The 14602-nt window shown below is 45.4% G+C and overlaps 1 protein-coding gene across 1 annotated transcript in view; it reads right to left on the bottom strand.

Annotated features, from left to right (window-relative positions):
* Positions 1-1543, bottom strand: part of Slc7a8 (solute carrier family 7 member 8) — a 60105-nt gene extending 58562 nt beyond the window's left edge. The window contains exon 1 of the mRNA XM_028892131.2: positions 702-1543. Coding sequence (XP_028747964.1) covers positions 702-858 — 157 coding nt within the window. The 5' untranslated portion in view covers positions 859-1543. The remainder of the gene's footprint in view (positions 1-701) is intronic.
* Between the last annotated feature and the right edge of the window lie 13059 nt (positions 1544-14602).

Raw genomic sequence — 14602 nt, 5'->3', positions numbered from 1 at the left:
ACTAGGCAACCAGAGAAACGGCAAAGTCCATTTAGAGAGGAACATGGTCAAGTCAGCCGGTTCTCTCCCTTCCATATTTTCCTCGTCTATGAGACAGGAAGGACAGCCCTGACGCATCTGTTTCACAAGTGCTACATGGGGATGGGCCAGCCTATAGAGTCTGAGCGGTATCACTACTCTTTTTGCGGTTTGTATCACGCACCTCAGAGCTTCATCACCCAAGACAGCAAAATATTCAATATGCTCCAAAAGCGGGCCCACAGCCTGCTGAGGGTGGCCGCGTTAAAGCTCGTTTAAAAAAAAAAAAAAAAAAAAAAAAAAAAAAAAAAAAAAAAAAAATCCATGTCCCAGGCTGAATTAGGATCGCCTGGATCAGAACTGCCTAGGGACGAGCCGGAAAGACTCTGTTACACTTCTAACACATTCCCAGGCAGTGCTTGGGTCACAGGGCCAACCTGGTGCCTGAACTCCGTTTGTTCTCTCCTGAGGAAAGAAGAAGGGCTCTGCCTGGCTTGGCTGGGGGGGGGGATGATGTGTGACAGACATCACTTTCCCATAGCTCGTGACCAGCGCAGGAGGCTGACGACACGGGTCTCAGGCAAAGCCAAGCTGCTTTCGAGGCAACGGCGGGGTTCAAGTCCCACGGAGGACCCCCGGAGGGGATGGGGTGGTGCTGGGGGGCGTACGGGACCTGGACTCACCTACAATGATACCACAGGCGCTGACCAATCCGATCTCTTTCTTCAGGGCTACTCCGCCCCCTCCCGAGCCAGCCTCGGCCTCGGGGCTGGGGTCGGATCCGCTCTCACCCGGGTGGTTCTTCGAGGTGTTGTTTCGCTGTCGAGCCCCCTTTTCCATCTTCTTCTCCCCCAGAGGGTTCGGATCTCCAAAAGCTAAAAAGAGCTGTCTCTTTCTAAACGCTCGCGCGTGTACAATGTATGGATAGGTAGAAAAACAGAGTTTCCGAATAACACGCCCGTTTCAGAAACAGAGAGCGCTCCTACCCTCTGAAAGTGACAGCAGACGAGAGAGCGAGCTGTAAATATTTCCCACTCTGTACCGACACGTGTCACTCCTGCTGCCCCAAACGGCCGTGTTTTTTAAAAAGGGAGGCGAAGAGCATGTATATTTAAATACAAAAATAGAACGGTACCAGCGACTCCAGCTGGAATGCTCCGGAAGAAAGGGTTTATCTTCAGAAGCCCAGGATGGCTGTGCTCGGTGCACCGGGCGGCGGCTAGCCCTGCTCGGGATTCTCTGAAGCCTTCCTAAGAGCACACAGCTCGCCTTCACCTTCCCCCAGTCTCTCTTTTACGAGGAGGGTAAAAGTAGTTCTCGTTAGCTGAAGGGGTGGAGGAGAAGCCGCGCTCAGGTACTTTCTCCTCGCTCGGTTGGCTCTGGATCTGATTTCCACCTGCTGTGGCTGTCCCTGCTCGCCCTTCTCCGGTCTGAGCTCCCCGAGCTCACGCCGCAGAGCGCTCCATCGCTCGGTGCCGCCTGAGTGGTTGCTGCGCTCGCGAATGTGCTTCCCTTTTAGCGGCGGCGTTTATTTGCGGACCGAGGCTCCGCCCCCACCCACTCCGTTCCTCGCCATCCTCAGGCGCATCTCCTCCCCCCTCTTCTATTTAAATATTAGTGCCCCCACCCCCCACCCCCCGTCAAAGATCACGGAGAAAATTATTTAAAACATTTCTTTTCCCCTCTAGTGGAAGCGAGGGCAGGGTCGGCCGCAGGGAGAAGTCACTGCTCAAGGCTGCATCTCAGGTCCCACAGCATTTGTGAGCTCTGTAAGGGCACAGTTTTGCAGGCTTTTAATGCCTTCAGAAATAAACTGGCCCGTGTACTAAAATGTTGAGGTGTGGATCATTTGAGGACAAGGTCGGGAAGGCTGTAAGGATATTATCATCAAGCTGTTTCCTGAAATTGGGAGGGGAGGGGGTGCGGGAGAGCTTTGGTAGGGGCAGTTTGGACGGATTTAAGGCTGAAGAGTTTCTCTTAGGGATTCTCACGAAAGGTAAATAAAACCATCAAGAAGATGCAGTAGTTGCAACGTTCATCTGAAGCACACGATAAGGAGGACTCTGATCTGGTCCCATAACTCCTAATATTTAATCGACCTATAAATTATTTGAACTTCAGATGGGAGAATTGCCAGCGCCTCACTGTTCATAGAGCAGATTTGTTGATATTAAGAGATGAGTCTCCTTTAAGTACATTGTGCCTCCTCTTCCCTGAAGAATTTAATTCAAAACTGTTGCTTTGCCTCAAGAACAGTGTCTATTTCTAACTGTAAAGTACTTTGGAAAAACAATATTATAGACAACGCTGAAAAACTAAAGTTTCTTTTAACATATGCTATACAAAATGATTTGTTTTAAAAATAAAAAAATAAAATTCCAAAGGGCATGGTGACACACACCTTTAATCCCAGCACGCACTTGGGGTGCAGAGGCAGGAGGATCTCTCTGAGTTCAGGGCCAGCCTGGGTCTGCAGACTGAGTTCCAGGCCAGCCAGAGCTGCAACAGTGAGATTCTGTCTCAATAAGACAGGCAAACTAAATTCTCCAGTCTGACCACTAGCTACACAAATTTGGCTTCACTTTTTGGAAAATGTTCTAAAACCCTTTTTTAGGAAGATAAACACTAAAACTCTTTAAAAGGGGGTTGGCTAAGCTATCTAGAAGAGCCTTTCCGGATGGGGTAAAGTCCAGTCACCACCTGCCCCTTGATCACTCAACTCAGCAAGTATCGAGAGGTTTCAAAGGTTAAGATCTCAACCCCTTCTCCTTCTGTTGGTTCAAGATATAGCAGATTGAAAACCTCAGCAAAAAAAAAAAAAAAAAAAGTGGGGGACTGTGTAAATAATTTCAACAAACAGAATAGACAAGGTCTGGAATATATAGCACAGAGCTCCATGGGAGAGGGTGAGGAATGAGTAAGGGGAAATGAAGAAATTGTGAACTGCCTCTGGCCTTTCTTGACAAGCTTAGGAAGCATTAAGGGAAAACTTGATGGATTCATTATTAAACAATGCAGTTTGAAGACTTCAGCATCAACATGCTAAGATTTCTACATGACGGGATAAAAACCTTTCTGCTTCTCAAATGTGAGTTCTTTCAGTAATGTTTTGTAGTTTCAGTTTAAATGTGCAGGCTTCCTATGGGGTTAAAGACCAACGCGTGAGGAATTTGAGCTCTCTCCCAGAGTGCAAACGAACAGCAATGTGTAAGCCTCGGTCCTCTGGATTTATACACCTGGAAGATAAATCACAGCCAGGCGGTGGTGGCGCAAGCCTTTAATCTCAGAACTCCGAGGGAGGTAGAGGCAGGCAGATCTCTGTGAGTTCGAGGTCAGCCTGATCTACAGAGCAAGATCCAGGACAGGCACCAAAACTACAGAGAAACCCTGTCTCAAAAAACCAAAAAAAAAAAAAAAAAAAAAAAAAAAAAAAAAAAAAAGAAAATTTTTAAGTGTAAACAGATTTTGGGGCTATACAGTGCGGCACCAAAGGAGAGAGGGAGACTTGTTACAAACTAGTATTTCCATTTCTTTAGCACTTGGAATTTAGGAGTGGCTTGCAGCTATTTATTGATGGCAAAATAGGAAAGCTAGAAAAGGAAACTCCCCCCTCAAAGGGACCTTTAACCATGTTGTATGTCTCTAGGCCGCTGACATTTTTGTGCATAAATACTACATGTGTCAAAAATTCATGCAACTAGTATTGAACACAAGAAAGAAGGAAGTCTTGGTGTAATATATTGAAAAAAATTGTGAAAAAATAATTGAAATTCCTTACATTTTAATCACTTAAAATATAGTTTTGATCCACATTTATCTCTGTACTTTTTATTTTACTCTTTGTATTTAAATAGTGCTTTACAGCTTTTCTGAATAAATGTCTCATTTTCCTTCCCCATTAAAAAGCTTAGGTAGACAAAGCCAATTTGTTGTTTAATTTTGAGACAGGATCTCTTCATGATTGGCCTAGAGCTCCCTATGTAGATCAGGCTGGCATTGAACTCATAGTGATCTGCCTATCTCTGCCTCCTGGGTGCTGGGATTAAAGGTGCACAGTCCCATGTTTGGCTGACAAAGCCAATTTTTGTTTTGTTTGTGTTTGTATTTGTTTTAGACAGGGTCTTGATATGTAGCCCTGATTGGCCTGGCACTCACAGAGATCTGCCTACAGAGATTGAAGGGGTATGCCACCAAGCCCAGCTAAAACCAGTTATTCTTAAATATTTATTTTCTTTTTATTTTTGTGTTGCTGAAGATCAAACATAGAACCTTGCTAGCTAAGGCTCTTCCACCAAGCTAACCCCTCCCCATAACTTGTATTTTAAGAATTTTAAAATATTAGGTTAAAGCCGGGCAGTGGTGGTGCATGCCTTTAATCCCAGCACTCTGGAGGCAGAGGCAGGTGGATCTCTGTGAGTTCAAGGGCAGCCTGGTCTACAGAGCGAGATCCAAGACAGGCACCAAAGCTACACAGAGAAACCCTGTCTCGGGAAAAATAAATAAATAAATAGCATATTAGGCTAAGGCTCAAAGAAGTGTTTTATTAGAGCTCAAAAAGCAAATATTGGCTCTGCTCATGGGCAAGCAGGTTGACACTGGTTTACACCGAGCTTCTCAAGACGCTGTCACCGCTTGCCAATGCTTCGCTTCCTTTCACTGGAGAGAAACCAGACTGACGGCCATGCTTTTCTCGTGTTTATTGGCGGTGGTTTGAGGTAAGGTCTCACTATGTCGCCCAGGCTGGCCTCGGGATCTTCCAGTCTCAGGGTCCTGTGTGCTTTTGAGTCAATGTCATAACTGATCTTTTTAAAAGAGACCCATTTGAATGTCAGCGCTTCACAATCTGTCCGGTGAGACTCGTGGGCCTTACTCCAGCCCCGTGACATTTACCTCTGTCTTTACGCACACCTCTTCTTGGACCCTTCTCAAGCACTCACTTTAGTACAGTCCCGTTTCCAGGATCTGAGAGACAGTGCTCATCACTTTGCTTGCTGAAAATAAGAAGAAATGGACCCCTTTAGCAAGGAAAACTGTGGTGGGAAGGGTCATTTTCTTACAAAGACTCGTGGCCTCAGAGAGAGAAAGGCTGTGTGTGGCTGACACCTACTGCATGAGGAAGGAGATGACATGGGGACATGCTACCGCAACAGTTAAACACGCCCACATCCTGGTTGTCCCTTTGGGAAACCACGGGTAAAATGTGTTAGTGCCAAAGGACCAAGCCGTCCTATTTCTGGACCTAACAGCACTTTACCCCTGCTCTTTGTCATGGAGCCGCAGTCTGAGGTCACTAATGAGGGACCTGACTGGCTCCTCCGAGTCGGTTTCGCAGCCCATGCTGTGCACTCTTCTCAGACAGAGCTGCCCAAAGTCAGAAAGAACCCTTCTTCAAAGTAAAGCCCACAGACCGGGCACAAAAGCTCACCCTTAACCATCCCAGCACACAAGAGGCTGAATAGAAAAACGGCTGTGAGTTCAGGACAATCTGGGCCACAGCGTGGAACCTTCTCAAAATACACAAATAACTATGCAAATGAATAAGATCTAGGCATGGTGGTATACAGGTGTCTCGGCACTAGAGAAGCTAAGTCGGGGGGTGGGGGTGTCCTTGAGGCAGCCTAGGCTACATACTGTCTTGTCAAGCCTGGGATACACATCAAAACCTTGTCTCCAAAATCAAACAAACAAGAAAAAAAAAAAAAAAAAAAAAAGAGCAAAAGACATGGGACTGGAAAGACAATTCAACAGTTCACAGCATTTACTTGCAGAGAACACAGGCTCGGATCCCAGCTCTCCCGGGGCAGCTCACAACCATTAAACTCCACTTCCAGGGGATACAATGCCCTCTCCTGGCCTCCAAGGGCACTGCATGCATGCGGTGCACAGACACACATGGAGACAAAACATCCATACACATAAAATAAAATAAAATAAAATAAAATAAAATAAAATAAAATAAAATAAAATAAAATAAAATAAAATAAAAAAGTTTTTAAAGCCTATTAGTCTTCCCAGGTATGGTGCACACACCTGAAACCACAACACTCGGGGGAAAGGCAGGAAAATGGGATTTCCAGACCAGGCATGGGCTACAATGGTGAATCATGTTCCAAAAGACAAGGACTCAGTGTGTAGTTCAGATACAGGCCATCTCCCTACCGCGCACAAAGCCCTGAATTTGATCTCCAGAAGCACAAATCAAAACAAAATAATTGCAAATATATGACTCTCTATCTTGGGCAAATATAATACAAAGCAATTGAGGTAGAAGTCTCTATGTTTAAATCCTCACATGTAGAGTCACCTAAATCCTTGGAAAGGAGAAGATTTGACCGGGTGCAGGATAGGAGTCAAGGAGATGTGGCCTGCAGCGGGGAGTGTGATTGTGTGTCTTTCTCACCAGAGCTGGGAAATGTTTGGAATCCAGCCAAGTGCAGCAGACAGAGGGATAATTTTCTGGAATTTTTGTCTCTGCTGTCAGAGCAAGAGTTCATCTTCTCCAGAAGAGCATGAATTAATTACCCATCATAACAACACAAAGGCCTCTCCATCCACATTCTCAGGACTGCTTAAGCTTCGGAAGATACAACTTCCTTTGAGGTGGTGTCATATCCAGGAGGCAGAGGGTGGCAGGGACAGCCCTCATCGACAGAAACCTCTTCATTTCATCTTTCTTTCTGACCAGCTTTTGCCTTTTCTTTTAAAATCATTTCTCTCTAATTTTCACCTGTTTTCCCTCCGTACGTAATGTGCGTTTCCTAGAACTACTGCCTCAGAAAGCTGCCATCTAGCTGACCATAGGCCTTAAATTCTTATTTTTCTCAAGGCAGGATTTCTCTATGGCTTTCCTGGAACTCACTCTGTAGACCAGGCTGGCCTCGAACTCAGAGATCCACCTGCCTCTGCCTCCCAGGTGCACCACCACTGCCGGCTTAAATCTTATTTATTTATTTTTTTTTCGAGACAGGGTTTCTCTGTGTAGCTTTGCGCCTTTCCTGGAACTCGCTTTGGAGACCAGGATGGCCTCGAACTCACAGAGATCCGCCTGGCTCTGCCTCCCGAGTGCTGGGATTAAAGGCGTGCGCCACCACCGCCCGGCATCTGAAGGTAAATTTAAGGAGGAAGTGAATTCCCCAAGAGCAAAGGCCTTCTTCTGGTCTTCTTTCTTCTTTCTCCTGGTCTTCTGAAAAACGGGGTTTGACATTCGAGAAATATGATTGACTGAAGGAGTTGATAAGTGGCCCTACCCATTAATACACAATAAACAAATAAACAATTACCAACTGACTAGTTGGCATGCAAACTAAATGTAGTAAGTGTGAGCGGAGCCTGGCCACGGGCTGGACTGTGCAAAGGATCCCCTCACATTCAGCCCTCCCTCCCAGTGAGATGGATGAGCTCCCATGTGCCCCGACCACGTGTGTCCCTGACCATGTGTGTCCCAGCTTCCCTTTGCCCTTGGATGAGTCCTCTCTCTTATACACTAGTTTCCCACTCTGAACTGGATTATTACTCTCAGCATGCCAATGTGCCATCATATCTTCCATTAAAAAAACAAAACACGAGGCAGGTGTGATGGGTGGCTCAGTGGGGAGAGGTGTTCGGACTCAGTCCTGAGGACCTGAGTTCAATCCCTAGATCCCACAAGTTGGTGAGAGAGAAGCAGCTCCTGAGTGATGTTCTCTGAACTACTTGTCTTCTCTTCTGTCTCTGTCTCTGTCTTTCTCTGCCTCTGTCTGTCTGTCTGTCTGTCTGTCTGTCTCTCTCTCTCTCTCTCTCTCTCTCACACACACACACACACACACACACACACACACACACACACACACACATCAACTTTTTAACTGAATGGGAAGATGTCTCAGTGGATAAAACACTTGTCACGTTTAAGTGTGGGAACTGGCGCTCAATCCCCAGAACCCCTGGTAGAAGCTGGGCAGGTGTTGTAGTAGTTCCCTAGGAGCCCGGACAGGGGCAGAGATGAGAGATCCTGCCGGCAAGCTGCTTAGCTAGACTAGCTGGAATTCAAACTCCTGGTGCAGCAAGAAACCCTACCCCAAAGTAGAGCACACTAAAGTGGAGCATGATGGAAGAAGACACTAGACATCAATTCTGGGTCACTCATTACATGCACACACACAAATGTATGCATGTATACCTGCATGCACGTATAAACTCATATACACTCAGCATACATACATAGAAACGTACACACACCCATGGGGAAAAATAAACGAGACAAATGAACCAAACAAACAAAAACCAGCCAATGAGGCGGTGCAGGTGTAATTCCAGCACTCCGGAGGTTAAGGCAGTAGGGTCACGGGTTCCAGACCGGCCTAGGTTACACTGTCACTCAAAAACAAACAAGCGGAGCTTCCCTTGACCCTCCGTCCCTTTCCATGTGTTACCCCACTCCTCTACTCTCCTGTCTCTCCTTTCTTATCTCCATTCTTGCTTAAGTCCATAACACCAAAGCTCTGGTCCCCAGCATCCAGCAAAACCCATTCTTGTGAAGGTCACCAATGGTCACCACACACTGAACCTATATGTCCCACTTTGCTTTTTATTTCTTTTTTTTTAGGATTTATTTATTTATTTAATGCATATGTATAACTTTTTTAATGCATGTATAACTTTATGCCAGAAGAGGGCATCAGATCCCACTATAAATGGTTGTGAGCCACCATGTGGGTGCTGGGAATTGAACTCAGGACCTCTGGAAGAGCAGCCAGTGCTCTTACCCACTGAGCCATCTCTCCAGCCCTACTTTTTATTTCTATGATAAATGTGGTGACCAAAAGAAACGTGGGGAAGAAAGGACTCATTTCAGCTTTCAACTCTTAGTCTATCCCTGAGGGAAGTCAGGGCAGGAACTCAAGGCAGGAGCTTGGAAGCAGGAACTGAAGCAGAGGCCATAGCAGAACATTGCTTACTGACTTGTTAATACAACTTTTTAACACAACTCAGGACCAAACTGCCTAGGGCTTGTGTCTTCCATATCAACCATTTAATCAAGAAAATGCCCCACAGGCTTGTCTACAGGCCAATCTAATGGAAGGATTTTCTCAGTTGAGGGTCCCTCTTCCCAGATAACCCCTAGCTTGTGTCAAGTTGACAAAAAAAAAAAAAAAAAAAAAAAAAAAAAAAAAAAAAAAAAAAAAAAAAAAAAAAAAAAAAAAAAAAAAAAAAAAAACTAAGCCCCAAAATAAGATCTCTGATGGTCTCATCCAAAGAAGCTCTTAGGAGCCAGCCACCCAATTGCCAGTAAATGTCTCTGGCACCACAAGCATGTAACAATGTCCATCTCTGGCTGCTCTTAAAATCAACCTTGATCTCTTCTTCTCACATATCCTGCATCTCGTTCTCCAGGCTGTCTTATTAGGTGTGGCCTTACTTCTTGTCTTTCTGAAGCAAATCTTTTTGTGCCACCCTGTCCTGCTGCCCGCTATCACCGTCCTAGCATGAGCCAACAGCTTTAAAAGGAAAAATGGTGCCAGGCATGGTGGCGCACCCCTTTAGTCCCAGCACTCAGGAGGCAGAACCAGGTGGATCTACATGGGTTCGAGGCCAGCCTGGTCTACATAGTGAGTTTCAGGACAGCCAGGGCTACACAGAAAAATCCTGTCATGGAAAAAAAAAAAAAAAGAAAGAAAGAAAGAAAAAAGAAAAAATTTAAAGTTTACATGATAAAGAAATGATAAAAGCTGGGTGTGGTGGCGCATGCCTAGATCTTGAGAATTAGAGGCAGGAAGATCAGTTTCAAGGTCGCTAACCTCAGTTCCATACACATTTGAGGCTAGCCTGGACTATGAGACTCTGTCTCAAAGAACACCAAAACCCAAAAGAACAAACCCCTCAAAACCAAGAGAAATGAGAGGTATTTGAAGAGACGCAGGTTAACCCGATTTAAACATCTGTGATACAGGCATGGACTGAAACATCACATGGTACTCCACTGACGGACACAACTTTTATGTTTCAACAAACCAGTTGAAAATAAATTTAATTAAGAGACAAAACCAGAGCCGGGCGGTGGTGGCGCACGCCTTTAATCCCAGCACTCGGGAGGCAGAGCCAGGCGGATCTCTGTGAGTTCGAGGCCAGCCTGGGCTACCAAGTGAGTTCCAGGAAAGGCGCAAAGCTACACAGAGAAACCCTGTCTCAAAAAAAAAAAAAAAAAAAAAAAAGAGACAAAACCAAAAAGCAAACTAGACTTAACCCAGGAAAGCGCTGGGCAACCTCTCGTGTACACCTTCTCCTCTAGTACCCTCTGCTGGTAACTTCCTGCCACAGCCAAGCTTCTTTTCTCCCACAACATTCCCCAGGTTCTGCTCTTTCAGCGGACCCACCTACTGCTTGAAGAAGGCACCAGCTTAGAAAATAAAGTCTGAACTTCCAGAAATGTCAGGCTCACTCTCCAAAGCTGTCCCATAACCTCTTTCCCCCATTACTCCCCTTGGTGGCCCTGCCTTTGAGTCCCTTCAGCAACACTGGACCATCCTGTATTTCCCCATACGAAGGTCAATATTGGTGTGTCTCTTCGGCCAGGCAGGAGTCTCTCCCCACTGATGCCGTATAAAATTTTGCCTTATTTAAGACTTATTCAAATAACCTCTCAAAGCTGGGCACGCTTAAATCCCAGGACTTGGGAAGTCGAGACAGCAGGGTTGTAAGTTCCAGGCCACCTGGGTGACAGAGCGAGATCTTGTCTCAGAACAAACGAACGAGGACCGGTGAAGTTGCTCAGCTGCTAAGAGCAATTTGCTGCACAAACTTGGTGACCTTAGTTCAAGACCCCACACCTGTGTAAAGGGGACACTGGCTCCTCAAAGTTGTCCTCTGACCTCCACATTTGCTCCATGACACGGGTCCTACACACACACACACACACACACACACACACACACACACACACACACACACACACACGAGTAAAGATTTAAAGGCTCTAAATGGCTCATCCAGTAAGAGCACTTCCTCAAGCCGGAAGATCTGAGTTAGACTTCGGAACACACAAGGTGGATGGAGCAAACCGACTCCCTCAGGAGGGGCGTGTCTGCAACTCGCCCCACAAAACATACGAATATAATAAAAATAAAATAATAATTTTAATTTAAAAAGGAACAAACATGGCGCATGCCTTTAATCCCAGCACTTGGGAGGCAGAGGCAGGCGGATCTCTGTGAGTTCGAGGCCAGCCTGGGCTACAAAGCGAATTCCAGGAAAGGCACAAAGCTACACAGAGAAACCCTGTCTCAAAAAACAAAACAAAACAAAAAGGAACAAACAAAAATCATAAAATAGGGCCACCGAGCCTGGCAACCTGAGTTCCATCCCAGAACCCACATAGCAGAAGCAGAGAATGAACTTTGGCAGCTCACTCTCTGATCTTCACCCCCTGACACACACTCATAAAAACAAGACAAAAAACCCCAAATAACACTTCTACACAAAACCTTGTTCCTCTGGGACAGCCACCCAAATGATCTGATCTGTCTTTTCTCCCTACTCTCAAGGCAATCTGACCTTTTTCAGGGAAGCCTTCCCAAATATACACGTTTGTAGTTCCTGATGTTTTTGTCTTTCATGACCATACTTAATGGGCTCATCTTTATTTCTAAGATAGAAATATTTTCAATCCCTCCTTTCTTGATTCACTGGGATGCTTCTGAGACAAGAGTTGATTGGTTACTGCACGTAGTGGGCACATAAAGTAGATGCTTTGCAACAGTTATTGGCTGGATGAATTAATATTTATGAAGTCACTATAGACTCTGCCTCAAGTGTTGAATGTCCATACATACATTTACATCCCTCATAGGTCAGGGGCTCTTTGGAAGTAAACATGGTATCTTCCACGTATTTGGATAACATTTTTCATCTCCACTTAGGATGTGGGAGTTTAGGTTAAAATCACCACTGGAGATTTTATGGATGGCATTTATGGACGCTGCCAAGCCTGATGGCCTGAGTTTGAGCCCTGGAACCTACATGGTGAAAGGAGAGAACTGAATTCTACAAGTTGAGAAGGAATTCCACTCCTACAACTTGTCCTCTGGCCTCTAGCACCATGGCATGCACGCAAACCTGTGCAGAATAAGTTTAAAAATGCAATAGAGAAACTTCACCAATCACCACTAGAGTCCCAGGAGAAGGTGAAGCTCATGAGCACCCCTGTTTTATTACTTCCATACCCTTGGTTGTTAGAATCCTGCTAGGCCTACGACACTGCAGAGTTTGGAATGCCACTCATCCCACAGCCAAATGACTGTGTTTTTTTTTTTTTTTTTTTTTTTTTTTTTGGGGGGGGTGTCCTTAGCATCCTAGAGAGCTAGCCATTCCTTGCCCACTTCTTTTTTTGTTGTTGTTGTTGTTTGTTTGTTTTGTTTTTTCAAGACAGGGTTTCTCTGTGTAGCTTTGCACCTTTCCTGGAACTCATTCTGTAGCCCAGGCTGGCCTCAAACTCACAGAGATCCGCCTGCCTCTGCCTCCAGAGTGCTGGGATTAAAGGCGTGTGCCACCACCGCCCATCGCCCGGCCCGGACTCTATGAACTTCACAAAACCCTGTTCTCCACCAATAGAAGAGCTAGGGATATCACCGGACAGCATCTGAGGCCTCGAGGAGACTCCTCCCCCCTGCTGCCATGGCTCTCGGATGGACCCACCGATGCATTGTAAAAATTGACTTGAGTTTGACTTTCTTGGTTCTGCTGCTACAAAACCTCACAAAACCCTTCCAGATGGGAACATGGAAGCTGGGTGTCTTGGTCACTGTTCTATGGCTGTGGAGAGACACCATGACGGAGGCAACTTATAAAATGAAGCATTTAATTGGGGGGCTTGCTTTCAATTTCAGAGTGCTCGTCGGTGATCGTGGTGGGAAGCAGACAGGCATGGTGCTGAAGGAGTAGCTGAGACGTTTACATTCTGATCCTCAGGCAGCAGGCAGATGGGAAAGAGAGAGGTGACACGCTTTCTCCAACAAGGCCACACCCACTCCAAGGCCACACCTCCTGATCTTTTCAAACAGTTTGACTAACTGGGGAGCAAGAATTCAAATACATGAATGCTGTGGATATCACTCTATATAAATAAAACACTGATGGCCAATGACCAGGCAGGAAGTATAGGCAGGACAAAGAGAGAGGAGAATTGGGGAAACAGGAAGAAGGAGGAGAGAGACTGCAGCCACCGCCAGGACCAGCAACATGTAGAGACTCTGGTAAGCCACCAGCCACGTGGCAAGGTATAGATTTATAGAAATGGGTTAATTTAAGATAAAAGAGCAGTTAGCAAGAAGCCTGCCACGGCCATACAGTTTATAAGTGATATAAGCGTCTGAGTGATTATTTTATAAGTGGATTGTGGGACTGCGGGGCTTGGGGAACCTGGAGAGAAGCCCTCCAGCAACAAATGGCGCCCAACGGCTCGAGTTTCCACCTTAAACCTGAGAATATTTAACAACCAATTCTAAACAGAGCCAAAAACAGGTTCCTGCTTCTTGTCTCATACGGGCAGCTAGATGCGGCAAAACGCAAGTTTGGACACTGGCCGGTTCCTGGCGGGTGCGTTTGACCGACAGTATGGCGGAAATGAGGCATCTACCAGCGACAAATTAAGCTGTGTGGTAGATTTAGTCTTTACTAGTATTTAAAAAAAAAAAAAAAAAAGAGGTTTCTGGGCTACACGCTGCTTTGATAAAAGCTTAGACCCACTATTTCTGAGACTTGATGACTCCCAGAGCTGGCGGAAAACGTACCACTGCCATGTTGGGAAGCTGAAGTGGGCGGAGCCAGCAGCCACAGCACCGTTTCAGGCTTACAATGGTACAGTTTAAAGCAATAGGCTCAAGGCTCAAGGTAATATAAAACATAAGCCACATAAAGATGGCTACAACACAGAGAATCTGGATTATGTTCTCTTTGATATTCATAATTAAAGAAAAACATTTGATTACAAAAGCTGTTGAGTTATGCCAAAATGTATATTTTAAAAGTACCTTGACTTCAAAATTTGGATATAAGGATATGTTACTTTGGAAAAGAGGTTCTGCTTTTGTTTCCACAGAAAGCCAGAGGCTGTGGACTTGTTCCAGATTAAGATACATCAGGTTTCACCAGCCAAGACCCCCTGAAAGGACTCCGATGACACCATGGCCCAGATGATCCAACATCCAGATCGGTTTCAAGGCAACTGGTTCACACAATACAGCCTCACGGACTACCCCATAGGTCTAAAATTTTCTTTGCGTCCCCATAAGATACAGCGCCCCCCTCCAGCAAGAAGTAGTAAGAGATGCTACGCCCAAATTCCCAAATATACCAAGCTGGCTTTAGAGGTGGAATTGGCTCACTCCCCCTCTAAACCCAGACATATTGCTTTAAAAAAAAAAAAATGGTTAAGGGATTCTTGTGTCCCAAATCAGAAGAGCCCTCTGGTGTGGGACAGAGAAAAACCAATATTTTTATTTAAAACAGGTTGATTATAAATGTGATCTCTTTCTAAAAAAGAAAAGGGGATATGATATATAGGAGGATATAGAGATGATAAGATAAAAGGGTAGATTAATGAACCTACTTT

The sequence above is a fragment of the Peromyscus leucopus genome, chromosome 9 (assembly GCF_004664715.2).
Source record: "Peromyscus leucopus breed LL Stock chromosome 9, UCI_PerLeu_2.1, whole genome shotgun sequence".
NCBI lineage: Eukaryota > Metazoa > Chordata > Mammalia > Rodentia > Cricetidae > Peromyscus > Peromyscus leucopus.
The sequence above is the reverse complement of the archived record's forward strand: the minus strand, read 5'-3'. Positions and strand labels throughout refer to the sequence as shown.